The 15,139-nt window shown below is 38.4% G+C and overlaps 2 protein-coding genes and 1 non-coding gene across 4 annotated transcripts; 1 reads left to right on the top strand and 2 right to left on the bottom strand.

The window, feature by feature from the left end:
* Window positions 1-1,574: 1,574 nt before the first annotated feature.
* On the bottom strand, window positions 1,575-6,785 carry LOC137957180 (uncharacterized). Its single transcript, XM_068804917.1, has 4 exons — window positions 6,594-6,785; window positions 5,878-5,945; window positions 2,119-2,211; window positions 1,575-1,838 (listed from the first exon to the last, which is right to left on the bottom strand). Exons 1-4 carry the CDS (start codon window positions 6,709-6,711, stop codon window positions 1,815-1,817), a joined length of 303 nt encoding a protein of 100 aa, XP_068661018.1. The 5' UTR covers window positions 6,712-6,785; the 3' UTR covers window positions 1,575-1,814.
* Window positions 6,786-7,238: 453 nt separating this feature from the next.
* On the top strand, window positions 7,239-8,601 carry LOC137956472 (vacuolar protein sorting-associated protein 28 homolog 1-like). 2 transcript variants are annotated; one of them, XM_068803991.1, is made up of 2 exons: window positions 7,239-8,105; window positions 8,250-8,601. In XM_068803991.1, exon 1 carries the CDS (start codon window positions 7,471-7,473, stop codon window positions 8,098-8,100), a length of 630 nt encoding a protein of 209 aa, XP_068660092.1. In that variant the 5' UTR covers window positions 7,239-7,470; the 3' UTR covers window positions 8,101-8,105; window positions 8,250-8,601. The 2 variants fall into 2 exon arrangements, with proteins under 2 accessions (XP_068660092.1, XP_068660093.1); XM_068803992.1 differs by having other exon boundaries at window positions 8,208-8,601.
* A 6,390-nt stretch (window positions 8,602-14,991) lies between these two features.
* TRNAA-CGC (transfer RNA alanine (anticodon CGC)) lies at window positions 14,992-15,064 on the bottom strand. Its single transcript has one exon. It is a non-coding gene; the product is annotated as a tRNA-Ala (tRNA).
* Window positions 15,065-15,139: the final 75 nt, after the last annotated feature.

Raw genomic sequence — 15,139 nt, 5'->3', positions numbered from 1 at the left:
GGCGTTTTGAAGAAGAAAATGTTAATTGCTGTTACAGTAAGGAAGCAGTGGTTGATCCAACTTTTTAGTTGCGGAAGCAATGGTCCAACTTCTCTCATGGAGAACGTGGAGCCATTTCGGAAATTAAGACCCATGTCCCACACATTCGAAGTTGCAGGAAGTCGATTAATCGGCAGTTACAAGAAGCCGAGAAGCTTGATGGAAGTTTGGCTTATAAATACAGTGTTTGGTCTCCAATCTCATTCACTCATTCAAAACCTTTAGCTTACATCATCACTGAGAGTGATTTGAGAGCGGAAGAGCCAAACAAAAACAGAGACCTATGGTATTTCTACGGAATTTGATCATGTGGAGGGAGTTAAGATTTCGGGTTTGAGTTTAAATTTTATTCAGTGGTAATTAGAAATTCATGATTAACTTACAGAAAATCGAAAGCCATAGAGAGCATGTAGTAGTAGAAGAAGGTGAGAGATATTCGAATTCAGAGATAGTAGCATCTTTGAGCAACAAAATTGAAAGCCATGGAGAGCATGTGGCAATAGAAGAAGGTGATAAACATTCGAATTTAGAGAAGCCTGAAGACTCTGAAAGTTGTGTGAGTTTTGAGGCAGACTAGCGAAAATGGAGTTACAGAAGCTGCAGAGAACGACTGAACTTCGTAAGATTGAATTATACAAAGTCAGCGAAGGTGAAGAGCTCTTATAATGATGGAGGATCATTAGTGAAGGTTGATAGCAGTAAGGAACATGAATTTCTAAGACTACACGATTGCAGAAGCAGGGAAAGTATCAACACGATGAAGAAGTGTGAATCTCCAACAGAGATCATTCAAATAGTCTCAACATGGTGTCGAATAAATCAAAGAGTAAAAGGCGACGTGTAATCTCCCTGCGGAATGAGGTGAAACAGTCAGTGAACACTCATTCAAACATGGGGAATGAAAATAGAGGTCAAAGTGATTTTGAGAAAGCGAAAGAAAGCAGCAACTGGAAATTCTAAGCTTAGAGAATCCATCTCTGACGAGTTCAATTGGAAATGGTAAAAGAAATGCAATAGAGAGTACGCAACCAAAAACAATTTTTATCAGTGGGATGGAATTGGAAATGTTAAAAGAAATGCAATAGAGAGTATTAGTTTTTTGGGTTGTATTAGTTAGGCGTTTGACATGGTATCAGAGTTGGACACCACATTCCACATTTGAATCCCGAGTGAAGCAGTAGGGAACGGTGGGTGTCAGAGCGAAGTGGTTCTGTCCACAACTGATGGATTAAGTACTTGGCTTTCTGTACTTAATAAACCGGTCTTTTGGGTTGTATTGGCTAAGCCTTTGACATTTCCAGAGTAGAAGGTAACAATGAGATATGAAAACAGAAACTCCCTCACTCTCTATTCCCTTATGCAGTCAATTGGATTTGAAAGGCAAAAAAATTTAACTATTACGATGTGCGTGGTAAATGCCTGCTGCTAAGGCAGTAACATAAAAGGATTATTTTGCTGGCTACTACTCTCTTTATTTGTATAGTTTGTTCCGTCACGAACCTTTAGAAACAAAGAAGACGAAATGAGTTATTCAATTCATGAATTTGTGTTTTATTGATAACAACTTCAAAACCCCGTGATGAAACTGAACCAGGTGTATGAGTGTAGTTATTTTGTGCAACGATGACAGATAGAGCTCACTACAATCCACTAACCGTCCATAAAATTGCAACTCAAAACTTAATGTTACTTAAGAAAGACAACATCGCGAGTCACAGAAAACGCTTTTATTTGCTGCAAGTCCCGGAGAATCAGCCGCGACCTTTAACACAGGTTTAATGAGACGCCTCAGCAACTTTCTGAAAGTGCAAAACAAAGTCATCAATATCTTAGATAATTAACTAATTTGGAGTTTGAATTTTGAAACCATCAGATATTCTTGGTGAGTCTTCCAAGACACATGCAACAAGGATACTGAACTGGCTAAGACGAACATTATGAGATGAACCTGTTGCCTTGTCAAACCATGAGACTCCTTGCTAGTTATGATGGAGTTAAAAATAAAAGCAAGTACAGTTATTTCATGATATAAATGAGATAAAACTATGAGTGGAAAATTCAAATTTTGTGCACAATCACCTCTTCCAGTGTTTCCTTTTTGCCTCCAGAAGAGAACTTCTTGTAACCACCATAGATAATCACACCCCATGTGGACAAGCAGACAATCACAAACTGCAAGAAGTATTATTGTCAAATCTCAGAGTACCATATCATGAAAATGCTGAATCATGAATAAATTTATCATTCTCCGAAAAAAAAAAGCATTAAATTAAAGACCCATGAAAGATTGTTCCTATTTATATTTTCTCTTTTTGGCTCTGGATGTTGAAGACAAATAGAAGTTATAACAGATATATTAAAAGTTCTGCAATGCCAGGAAGCAATGATGGGGACAGGGAGAGGGGTGTCCAGGTGCCATGTGTTCTTCCACATATAATAACAGAATTCAATATTAATAAACGTGAATGAAAATCATATTTTAAAAGCCTTTATCCAGGATTAACAGAAGCTAAAAGGTCAATTCCGACAACAACGACAACAACTGGTATCGATTAGTTGTCACCTACTTCTTCCTCAGCGTCTATGGCTCAGACTTCCATTCCTAAAGCTAGTCTGGTTACTTCATGTACGTCTGCTCTTCATGTATGTCCCTTATCTACCTGGGTTCTTGACTCAAGAGCTACTACTGCCTACATGTTAGTTATGTCATCTTTATTTTTAGATTTAAAAGAATCATCACATATTAAGCATGTTACCTTAGTAGATGGTTTTGTTTCATCAGTTCAAGGGATCGGTACAGTAGTCCCAACCTTATTCATGTCTCCTAACTCTGTATTATTCATTCCCAAGTTTCCTTTTAGTCTATTGTTAGTTAGTCAGTTGACTAAGTCTATGAAATGTTCATTAACTTTTTATCCTACCCATTGTGTTTTTCAGGATCTCATGACGAGAAGATGATTGGTTTCGCACATAAAAGAAGTGGATTATATTATTTGGAGACCACTCAAGTACCATAGTTGTAGGATGTACATGGGTATATATGATGAAATATAAGGTCGACAGATCTATTGAGAGATATAATGCTAGATTGGTAGCCAAAGACTACACATAGACCTATGAAGTTGATTTTTTGAGACATTCTCTCTAGTTGCCAGAATGTCATCTATCCAAATTTTGGTTTCTATAGTTGTTAAGCAAGGATGACCACTGTTTCAATTTGACATTAAAAATGTTTTCTTGTATGGTGATCTAGAAGCGGAAGTCTACATGGAGCAACCTCCAGGGTTTGTTGGTCAGGAGGAGATTAATAAAGTTTGCAGGCTCAAGAAAGCTATATATGGTCTCAAACAAAGACCCATGTGCATGATTTGAGAAATTCAGCCAAATTGTCGTGTCCATTGGATTCTCCAAAGTCATTGTAATCATTCACTTTTTGTCATAAAGGGGTCATCCAATATTGTGGTGTTGTTAGTATATGTGGATGATATCAAATTGTCTGGTAGTGATGTGACAAGTATTGAAGAAATAAAGGCACATCTGTCCAAACATTTTCAAACTAAAGACCTTTGTTCGTTAAAATATTTTCTAGGGATTGAAGTAACTAGAAGCAAAGCATGTCTTGTGCTGACACAGAGGAAGTATGTCTCAAATATGTTACAAGAGTATGGGTTATTGGGTACCAAGCTAGTTGAAACTCCAAAGAAAGTTTAGCATGATCTTCACGATGATCAAAGTGTTGAACTCAATGATAAGACGATGTATCATCAACTAATTGGCAAACTCATATATGCTACTGTTGCTCGTCTTTACATATCCTTTGTCGTTAATGCGGTTAGTCAATTCATGGAATCCCCATGCAAGATTCATTTGGATGCTACACAAAAAATCTTGAGATATTTGAAAGGGTCACTTGGAAATGACCTCTTCTTTAAGCCTCATGATCACCTGAAAATAAAAACTTTTAAGATGCAGACTACGCGGGTTGGAAATTAGATAGGAAGTCTACCACAGGTTATTGTGTGTTTCTAGGAGGTAATTTAATAAGTAAAAAAATCAAAAAATGGAATGTTGTAGTTTGATCTAGTACTGAGGCGGAGTATAAAGCAATGACTCATACTATTAGTAAACTAATGTAGATAAGATCTGTAGCAAGAGAATTGGATGTACAAAAGGATGAACCTATAACTATGTATTGTGACAATTAGGTAGCCATATTCATTGCAAGGAATCATGTTTTTATGAGAGAACTAAACATATTCAGGTGGATTGGCACTTTATTCGAGATGTAGTAATGAGGAAAGAAGTCATCACTCCCTATGTTCAATCTGGTGATCAAATTGGAGACGTGTTTACTAACGCTTTGGGAAGACATGAGCTTGTCATATTCTATAACAAGCTGCGCCTTATGGACATATATGCTCCAACTAGAATGGGAGTGTTAGAAAATCTACTGAGGGATAGTTTCATCTTTTCACATCTGCTGTTGTTTCTAAAGTTTACCTTATCTTGTTCTACATATTTAGTTATATCCATAGACTTATTTTCATGTAATTTGATTATATATATATTGGGAGATACAAGGTTTTAAGTGATTTTAAGTGTATAGGGGTAATTTTGTATTATTGTCTTTTTTACTTAATAAAAGGGAGGAAGGGGTTGAGCATGACCCCTAACGAGAGTTAATTGAAAACTCTCTTCTCAACTTCTTCCTCTCTCTTTCCTCCTTCAATTCCTCTCTCTACTCTCTTATTTTCCTTTTGACAAATAATTCCATTTTCTAATACTTTTTCCAGTAAAGTATTCCAATACACATTATGACATGCACACGTTAATGTAGTTTGAGAGTGTTGGGTTCAGTCAGAGGAATTAGGTGATATGTGTATCTCAACCATATGCTTAGAACTTTATGTCCATAACCTGCTTCCAAAAGGAAATGGCACACACAAATGTTAGATACCGGGTCGGCCACCTTACAACATTACTTGTTCACCATTGGCTCTTCCACTGATGGTTAAGCTTTTACTAGAAGAAATAGTTTTAGAGCAATAGACAATTCTCAAGCAGCCAAAAGAATAGCACTTCACTAAGAACGCTCATATACCAACCAGACGAAAAAGATGCAACCACCATATATGAATTCTTCTCTTCTTTAGTCACAATAAGTATGAACTTTTTATCCATTTCCAAATTCAGTCACAGGATGTGCTCTGTGTGGATGATGTATCTGCTGACTTTTTGTACAGATCTTCCTCAATCTGAATAGCTCTCATTGGCATAACATGAAATGTTTTCCTAGCAGAAGGATCTTAGAATTTTCTAACATGACCAAACACTCTATGCTGACCATTAGTAAATCAGCTGAGGGGCGAAGGAGAGGATAAGCTACCTCAAAAGACACCAGTATTAATTTTTTTAAGATGTGTACATTGAAAGACACCAATAGACAATGAATATGGCACATGGCATGTGATGCAAAACTCAGAATTTTGATTAACAGACACTTTATGTGGAAATTGAACTAGAGGCTTAGCCATAGGATCTGCTGATGTGTATAAGCATAAATACCAACTATGATTTTTGTGGTATCCTGAAATGATGCATTTTCCAATACTGACTACCACGTATGTCCAATATGATTTTAGCAGCAATTTTTTTCTAAAACGGAGAAGATGATAGGCACTTTTCAACCACCAATACTGTTAATATCAATAGTAACAGACTGCTCCAAGACAGTAGATAGTAAACAGGAATATATCCACATGGAAAGGCATTAAACAATCAAAAAAAAGTAACAGATATCTATAGTATTTTTCCAACCATAGCTACAAAAAAACTTACGTGCTCATCTTTCCACTTGGATGGGCTAAGTGGGTCTTCCCAGCAGTTAACTTTCGGAGGTCCATGATCTGCAAAGAGTTAAACAGAATTAGGAAACCATCAGATGTCTACCTAACAATGGTCATTGAAACGTATGCATAAATTCGTATAGGTTCTTAAATACATAAGTTAGAGCTAAGACGTCGTAAATCATTCACATTACAGATGCAGTCAATCATAGATTTAAAACTGATAGCCACCACAAAATTAAAAACAAAAACAGACAGAAAAACCTATACACTGCCTAAAATGTTACTTACCGGAAGCTTTCTGGGTTTCAAGACCTCAAAAATAAAAATACAAAATGCTTTTTCAATGCCATAAGACAAAAAATCCAACTGTCATTTTAAATATCTAGGGAGGAAAAAAAACTTTAAATCGATGAGGAGGAGATACAAGGGGATCCACATCGCTCGCCAGAGGACATTATAGAACGGAATAATACACCACAAGGGAAACAAATCAATGAAGAAAAACCAGAGTCATGCCACAACTGATCTCGAGAGAGCACTACACAAATGACGCACGAATGGGAACATTAGGTAAGCCGGAGCTTCACGCATGAATGTCGTAAATCATTCACATTAGAGATGCAGTCAGTCTATGAAACAACATCCGCAATTCAGATCGAAAAGAAAATACGAAGAAACGGAAAGAGGGCAAACGGGGGAATTTACCTGCACCACCGGCAAGTCCTCGACGCTGGATGAGCTTAGCAGCTTGACCCGTTGATGTGGGAGACGAAAGACGGGAAAGATAATTAGCTTGACGAGCCGCTGCTAACCAAGCCGCCATCCTCTCAAAGAGAGCCTTCGAGTTCCTGGACGAGTAGAAAATCAGAACAGAAGAAAGGCACCTGCTGTTCGCTCGGGCGAGAAACAGAAAAATGCACAATTGTTAAATGACAAAAATACGCTTGAGTTGTTCAAAGACCCATATACCCCTCTTCTTGTCGACGGCGAAAGTTTCGGGCCGGAAAGGCCGAATAGCGAAAACGCTACAATCGGCCGATACACGAAATGTTAGGATACTCGATATGTATACGAAACATCAGGCCAAATTTCGCCACGTATCGGCAGTTATGGACCCTCAAGTTAACAGTTACATTCCTTATACTGGGCGCTACAAATTACTTGGAATGACGTACTGGCCGTTATTTGGACAATGTAGCGTCATTGAAACGGGTTTCCGTAACGTAACGGTAATATTTCCAACCGAGTCATAACCGGGTTGACTTGACGCATCGGCCAAAGATGAGGGAGTTAACTCCGCTCGATTATTTATGTCAAAATGAGCTAATTGAGTTGCCCGTGACACGACCAATTCGCGAGATTGACAGAACCCCTCTTCCCCCTCGGCCTTTTCAAGTTTCATCATCGTCAGCTCCGTAATTGCTCTGTCTCTGCTATTTTCACACGAAAATCGAATCCATTTCAAGTTTCCTTCGATCGTCTTTCTTCGAATTTGCCCTTGATATTATTTTTCCTTGATTTAATCTTCCCTGTTATAGTCGGAAAGGGGATAGAAAAGAGCCCAAAGATTCATTTTTTTGCCATGGAAGTGAAGCTCTGGAACGATAAGCGAGAGCGGGAGATGTACGAAAATTTCGCAGATCTCTTCGCCATTGTTAAAACAACGGAGAAGCTGGAGAAGGCTTACGTCCGGGATATCGTGTCTTCCCAAGTGTACGAGACCGAATGCCTCAAGCTCATTGCGCAATTCAAAACCCTGACCTCCTCTCTCAAAGATTCGATTCCTTCGATCGAACGATTTGTAGAGACCTACAAAATGGATTGCCCCTCAGCCCTCAACCGCCTTCTTGTATCAGGGGTCCCGGCCACCGTCGAGCACCGGACTTCGGCATCGGCTTCCACCGCCACGTCGGCCGCTACCGTGGCAGAATGCGTGCAGCACTTCATCACGGCTATGGATTCACTGAAGCTCAATATGGTTGCTGTTGATCAGGTCCATCCTCTGTTGTCGGATTTGTCGGCTTCATTGAACAAGCTTAATATTCTGCCACCGGATTATGAGGGAAAGGTAAAGATGAAGGAGTGGATTGGGAAGCTTTCTAAGATGGGAGCTGCTGACGAGCTGACCGAGCAGCAGGCGAGACAGCTTCATTTTGATCTAGAGTCTTCATATAATTCGTTCATGGCTGCACTGCCCAGTGCGGGTAATTGATTGTGGTATGTTTTCTAAATAAGCCTATACCTGTGAGACTTTTGTCAGAATTGATACGTCCAACTGGTTTGTTGCTAGTTTTGTGATTAAAGTGCCATATTTGACAGATGAAATTAATAAATAAACTCTTTCTGGCATCCTTATTTCAGTCTGGTAAATGAAAGCCTACACGCAGTATTTTACTGTGACTCCGTTACTGCCTTGCCTTGAGTTCATTTAGCACAGCAGTGGCTGAGAATCTCTCTGTGAATGCAAACTTGTCCTGGCCATTGACGACTGATCAATATTTCTATCTTTCGCTGAGCACGTCGTGGCAGTTGTATTAGGAAGGACATCAAACAGAAACATGAGGTGGATTAGTCTATTGGTCTTTCATTACAACTCTTTTAAGTTATTCACATTTGATTTGCTATTAGCACTGAAAGCTTCTCCTGTGTATTTCCTCCTTCTAGTGTCCATTTGGCTGCTTTCAACAATCTTATGGATAACGTTTGAAAAGCCTTTATATCAATTCTTTGTTTGCATTTTGCCTTAATTAAATGCTCAATTTTTTATCGCACGGGCTGATGGAATGGAAAGCTTCTTCTGTCCTTGCTATTCATTTCGTTGCTGCTCGAGTTCAAAGGCATGTTAGAAGCTTCTCTTGATGTTGGAAGACTTGACCTGGTTTCAGTTTGCTTATGCCAGTGGTCTTCAACTTACTGTGATCATAGTCATCATATTTATCGTTTTTAATGTAATTATGAATAGGATCAAAATTCATGAAAATTTAACAAGCATTACAAGAATCATACTGAATCAACAATCAATCCAGTTTTGCATATGTTCACTGGATAAGATATTATATCATGGAAAGTGGATAAGAATGATAGAAGGTGACATATAAAGGAGAATCACTATCCTCTGTCTACCTCCAAGGATGTGAAAGTCGAAGTTCTGTGGTATGAACTTGTCGGATTTGGGACCTTTGTTACTACTCGTGTTGTTTCGTGGCTATTTATTGTTTGAGATATTTAAGAAAGTGTCATGGAGATTCATCAGTCTTTGAAATGACACTTAATCTGTCTATTAATGTGAGTGATCTATTTTAACAATAGGCTAGTCATTGGAATACTTTGGTATGCACTGAGGTATTTGCAAGCAATCTTCCTATCCTGTGCATTTATGTTGTATTTGTATGTCTTTATATTATACTAGTAATTAGCTAGCTATTGTAGAAAGAGTTCTCATCAATAACTGGACGTGGCATGGTGTATAGATTAGAACGGAGCAAGAGGTTCATCTGTGAATGTGACTCAAACTGAAGAATGCAATATTTTCAACTGTTAAATTTCGTCTTATTAAAAAAAAAAAAAGGAATTACATTATGCTGTTACCATGAATGACCTCAGTGTGTGTGTCTGTCATTTGTTTTCAATAACTAAAGCTTGTTATCGTCGATTCATCTTAGTGCCTATGCCTGGCTTTAAATTTTGCTTTATGAAATGCTTCTGTAGCTTGAAACATATTGAAACCAAATTGAAACGATATACTGGATTATGCTTTGCCTTCTCTCCGTCACTCTCAGCTCTTTTCATTAACAAGAGCATTACATGCATCAGAAAACCTTGTGAGCAACAGTTCCAAACCTCTACTAATCCATCCTTCCGGACAAGTTTTGAGCAATTTGTGATGGTTAGCCAGAACAGAATGAGCTCACTATTTTCTGGGTTTTTTTTTGTAATATTAATGGTTAAAGCTTCTAAAACTTCAACTGTATGATTTGACCCCCTTTAGCTCCTCTCTTGCAACTGAAAAAAAAAGGTATTCCTTTATTTCAAAGAACAGTTGGCGAGGGTTGGAAGTGCAAAGGATTGGTAAAAGAAGAATCGATGCAATTACAATCATAGTTTTACTAGTTGCAGGTCAAATTGGATTTGGAGAGATGGGTCTGGTTAGGGAATCATACTGTCTCGCTTTAAATCTAACTTTTAGACTTAGAAAACCGATTCAACTCAGACAATTAAACCTGGATTTCATGTGAGGCATTATAGGGTTGAAGTCCAAGTCATAAATTCCGGATTAAGACTATCTCATACAAGACAAACTTACTGAAGGAACTGTTACTCAATGACAAACTCAGGTCAAATACAACTCTCAACAACTCCAACAATGTTACGTCTGCTGCTTTCTAAACATAAAGCATCCATGGACGCTGCACTTTACGGGGAAAATAACTATGGTGGAGTTCCATAGTCCAGTTAAACGCCCATAGTTTCATAATTTATAATCTCTCAGAGGGCGGAAGAATGACTTGTTAAACAACCTTGACTGGAATAATTTCACTAGAAATGATTCAGAAGCTACTGAGGACTACACAGAACAATTCCGCATGGGCCCAGATACCCTATTCTATAATATAACAGATGCGGAGTATTTCAAGACCAGATGTGATACAACGTGCATCCACAAGTCCTGTAACAAATAAATAAACCCAATACTACAAAAGCCAGGGCTCTCAGTACTCTGCTGGTGCTGCTTTTGACAACTGGAGCCCAGACGAAATGTGGTAAATCAATAAGACCATCCATCGGATAATTTACTCTCGAGGGCGAGCCATCCAGGGAGAGCTTAGAGAACGCAGACGAGAGAAGTAGTCGTTTATGGCAAGAAGCGCACGTGCTGCTTGGCGGGTGGTTAGTATCCGGTGCATTTGTTGTAAAGTCTGCTGCCGAAGATTGTCCACCTGACAAATGCAAAGGTAGATTAGCAACATAGAAAATGCTAACCTTTATCTGTTAGTAAGCTTGGAAAGAGACCACATAAATATGGAAAGGATGAACAGGATATATATAACAGATGTCATGATGCACTTCCCATGAATCAGTTCAAACTCAACTGGACATGATAGCAATCGAGGGGAAAAAAATATTGATCTCCAGAGTCAACAACAATAGAGACGATTTGAAGAGGAATGCAAAATGATTTGGTGATTATTGCTGCTAAATCAGGCTGACAAGCCCATAATTTTCATCATTTGTACTACATAATGCAAATCAGTAAAGCAGGAAAGATTAATTGGGCATGAAAGACCACCTTCTTCCTCAATCTGCTTTTTCTTGCGGCTTCACGATTTTGTGCAAGTCTACAAAGTGTCTAGATAAATAAGAAAAAGGAAAAATATGTCACTATTAAAGACGAAACAAATACATTACCAGAGAGACAAAATCCACCAAAAAGTCAAGAATTTGAAAAATTCAGTCTATGCAGAACCTTTTGATCCCCAGCTTTATCCTTTGCTCTATCACTAGAATCAGAAGCTACAACTACAGCAGACTGGCCAGCATCCAACTACATAGGATGGGATAAAATATCAATACATGGAGGAAACACATTTCTCTCTCTCTCTCTCTCATCCTCTTTGACACAGACAAACGAAAAATTAAACAAAATAAAGTATTCAATACGGGATCCCACTCAGCAATCTTATCTAACAGAGCTTTAATTGACAACCAACTGCCTTTTAATTGCAAACTAAAAAGAGAAGAAATGTCAAATACAACTTGTTACATGAAAAATAGTACACATGAAGAAGAACAATTCAAACATCTCACATAAAAGTCTGTAGAAGAACAAGTTGCTTTTGAGGAAGCTCAGGTAAACAATCTGACAAGTTTATTTTGACTTGTACATTCCACAGACTGCATAGCATGAATCTACACAGAAGACCACGTATTTTATTCATGAAATTTTCATCTCTTTGCAGGATATGAGTAACATAGTGAACAAGAGTTTCACTCTCACAGGAACTCGAGACTGCACCTGATCAGAGAAACCTGAGTCCCTCGACATAACCACACCCCAACAGCACCCAGTAATAGTCATGGATGTAACACAAAAATCTTCTTTCCGTTTTGTTTATCCACTTGAAAGGAAAAAATTCACTCACTGGAGAATTGTTGGGTGAAAGGAGTCCCGGCAAATATTTTACCACACAACCACCAACAAGACAAGGACATGGAACAAGCTCATGAACCACATGCTCAAAACAGAAAAACAGACATCCAAGGCATATATAAACACAAGACAGAATAAATGAAAAAAGAAACATGAAAAAATAGTAGTTTGCATGTAAGGATTCCCCACCAACCTTTGCACATGACAATTAACTGCCATTGGAGGAACCAGCCATGTCACTAATATATATTAGTTCTTCTCCATTGCTCCATAATCCAGTTCTAATAAGATCCAAGATAAAACGAGCTTCGTTTTTGCATCAGAAGTATAGTTTAAATAAACTACATTAAAGAATGTGTTGACTTTGAGTAAGAAAACTGCCGAGAATCCTGAGAACAGAACCTGTTTCCGCATCCATGATGAGAACTGTCATATTCATGAAGAAGAAATGCACCTTATGTAAAAGACATCTTCATTGCCCCTTTCCACATGCAGAGTATAGCCTTGTAACTGTTACATTGCAGTAGTACCTAATAAGATACAAGATAATTTGGTTTATGCCAACAGAATAAGATATAATCACAATGAAAGTCACACGAAGAGGAAGATGTGAGCCCCATGAGACATTGTCCAAGGACAAAACCATTCAAAAAGAAGAAAAGAGAGAGAGAGAGTAACAGCAACACCCGCAAAAAAATATAATTAAAAAACAAACATATAGCCGGTTTTGATGATATATTAGCCTTTGTCAAGTATCTCCCACGCTTTCTATCCATGGCATTGCTAGCCTACATTTATCCCCTCAATTACCACTACCTTCACTTGGTAACCTATCAACTCTACTCTTAGTTGTCCACTTGAGGGAGAAGGGTATGCAACATTCTCACATATAACATGCTGAGAGACATCCGGATGTCGAAACCATATTCCTTAATTATTAGACAAGTAACCTAAAGTTGTTAAGTATGACTGTCAAGCTGGCAATGCCTCTTTTAAATAATTCCTTTTTAAGTATGACAACCACAGAACAGTTCCATACATTCTCCTTGCTTGGAATGGAATTACCCTGATTGCACAGCTGCATATTGAGATATAAACTTTCAATACTGAAAATATTGCACAATTCATCTCATCAAGACAAAGAACGACATCTATTAAAGCCGAAAATATATATGCTCACATGCACTCGTAATTTTTAGCAAACCAACAGAACCACTGTGAACACTCTGACTTGTGTGTTTTAAATATTTCATTCTATACGTCAACAGCTTGGGCCATTAAAGAAAAAACTTCAAGCTATGAAACATCTACAATAACAAGCAGACATTGCTCTTAAATTGACCAAGGAATTTCATCCTTTATAAAAAACAAGTAAGCCGCTTGAGTCACTTCTCATCATCATGGTGGCCCCAGATCCAGGATTGAAATCCAGATATCTCGATAAACATTCTGATGTAAAGCATTTTCATACTGCCTTCCAAATAAGAGACAAAACAATAAAAGATGAAGATAGTTTTCTGCTACAAGGGAAGAACAACCATTCTGTAATCACCCAAAAAGAGAGGCTAATGAACAAAACTGAAACTCTAGTATGGCCACCATTTTTATCCCATGCTGCTCTTTCTTAGGGACTGCCCTAACATTATTGCTCAGCAAAAAGGCTGCCTACATTGTTGCTACTTTTGCAAGAAATCAAGGGAACACAACATGGTCAAGAGTCAATTACCATTGCATCATTGACTGACACACATTATAAACCGAAATTCATTGTGTTGCAGGACTTGCCATCTGAACATCTTTTTCGGCTGCTCTTCTTCATCCAGATTAGCAAGTAATCTTTCACATTTATGCCCGACCTAATTGAATCAGAAAGATAAACAAATTATTATAATTTTGACAATTAATATTATATCCAGAAACATGTTAAGGTCTTTCAGGACCACTGTCAGATGTGGAAAATGCAGTATTTCTTTCAATAGCACCGATGATAAATTGCTGTCTTTTTTTTTAAAAGTAAGAGACAGCCTCCTTTCTTAACGGAAAATCAAACTGGTGGCTGTCTAGGCCAAAGAGTCTATACAAAGAACCAGACAAGAAAGAAAAATAGGGGGAGAAATAAAAGAAAGAAGAAATGAAACAAGTAAATATACGCAAGCGCACGCTGCCACGCTGGTAAAGAAATATGCCGTGTTTAACAGTCGCCTAACATGAGAATTTAATAAAAGTGGTAAAAGACTAAAAACCTGACATGAGAAGAGGAAAAAGCAGAAGACGAATAACAAAATTAAAGGAGCAGATCGACGAAAACAGAGCGGTAAGGAAGTTCATGCTCTACCGACTGTCAAGCCCTGGGGTTTGTTCAGGCTGATTATTTATTTTTAAAAAGAAAGAAAGGGCGAACCTGGTCCTCAGTTCTTTGAATTCTTGGACTGCGCACGAAGACGGTCTCAATGGTAGGTCACCGGGGCACTTCTTCCGCAGAAATTTGTTTCGGTCTTTCTATCCGTACACGGGGAGGCAGGTGAAGCATATGGGACAAAGTAGCCATCAAGGCTCTGTTCCATATCCTTCACCACCTCTTCGTGCATGGAAGATGGGAACGCGAAATCAAGAAAACACAGAACAGCAGCACTTCTTCCGCAGAAATTCGTTTCGGTCTTTCTCTTCATACACGGGGAGGAAGGTGAAGCATATGGAACAAAGTAACCATCAGGGCTTGTCTGTTCCATATACTTGACCCGCCTTCGTGCATGGGAGACGGGAACGGGAAAACAAGAAAAACAGAATAGGAGCGCTGTGAACGAAATCTAATCTGAGAGCCACAATAACGCGCGCGAGTCGATTATAAGAAGAGGGCGGGGGCATATAAGACAAAATCCGATCGAGAACGACGATTGGAAAGATTAGAAAGAAGAGCAAAGTTCTGTCAACGTCATTTAAAAACGTTAAAAATAGTGGAGATGCGGGGAATCGAACCCCGTGCCTCTCACATGCGAAGCGAGCGCTCTACCATGTGAGCTACACCCCCAAGTAACGTATATGAAAGTATCGCTTTAACAATGTTTATATTTTATTTATTAGAGATATTAATTTAATTATTAAT

Source organism: Aristolochia californica, unplaced genomic scaffold, assembly GCF_029961685.1.
Source record: "Aristolochia californica isolate CCGP_79_NKW_82.1479 unplaced genomic scaffold, dmAriCali1.0.hap1 SCAF_2, whole genome shotgun sequence".
NCBI lineage: Eukaryota > Viridiplantae > Streptophyta > Magnoliopsida > Piperales > Aristolochiaceae > Aristolochia > Aristolochia californica.
Note: the sequence above shows the minus strand (reverse complement) of the source record. Positions and strands in the feature narration are given on the sequence as shown.

What these genes read in the sequence shown, in the direction of transcription:
- LOC137957180 (XM_068804917.1), bottom strand. Translation starts at nt 6,711, where the DNA reads ATGGCGGCTTGGTTAGCAGCGGCTCGTCAAGCTAATTATCTTTCCCGT. An exon ending in AGGACTTGCCGGTGGTGCAG is followed by an intron (nt 5,946 to 6,593) that starts GTAAATTCCCCC and finishes AACTCTTTGCAG; the next exon opens with ATCATGGACCTCCGAAAGTT. An exon ending in AAAAGGAAACACTGGAAGAG is followed by an intron (nt 1,839 to 2,118) that starts GTGATTGTGCAC and finishes TTGCACTTTCAG; the next exon opens with AAAGTTGCTGAGGCGTCTCA.
- LOC137956472 (XM_068803991.1), top strand. Translation starts at nt 7,471, where the DNA reads ATGGAAGTGAAGCTCTGGAACGATAAGCGAGAGCGGGAGATGTACGAA.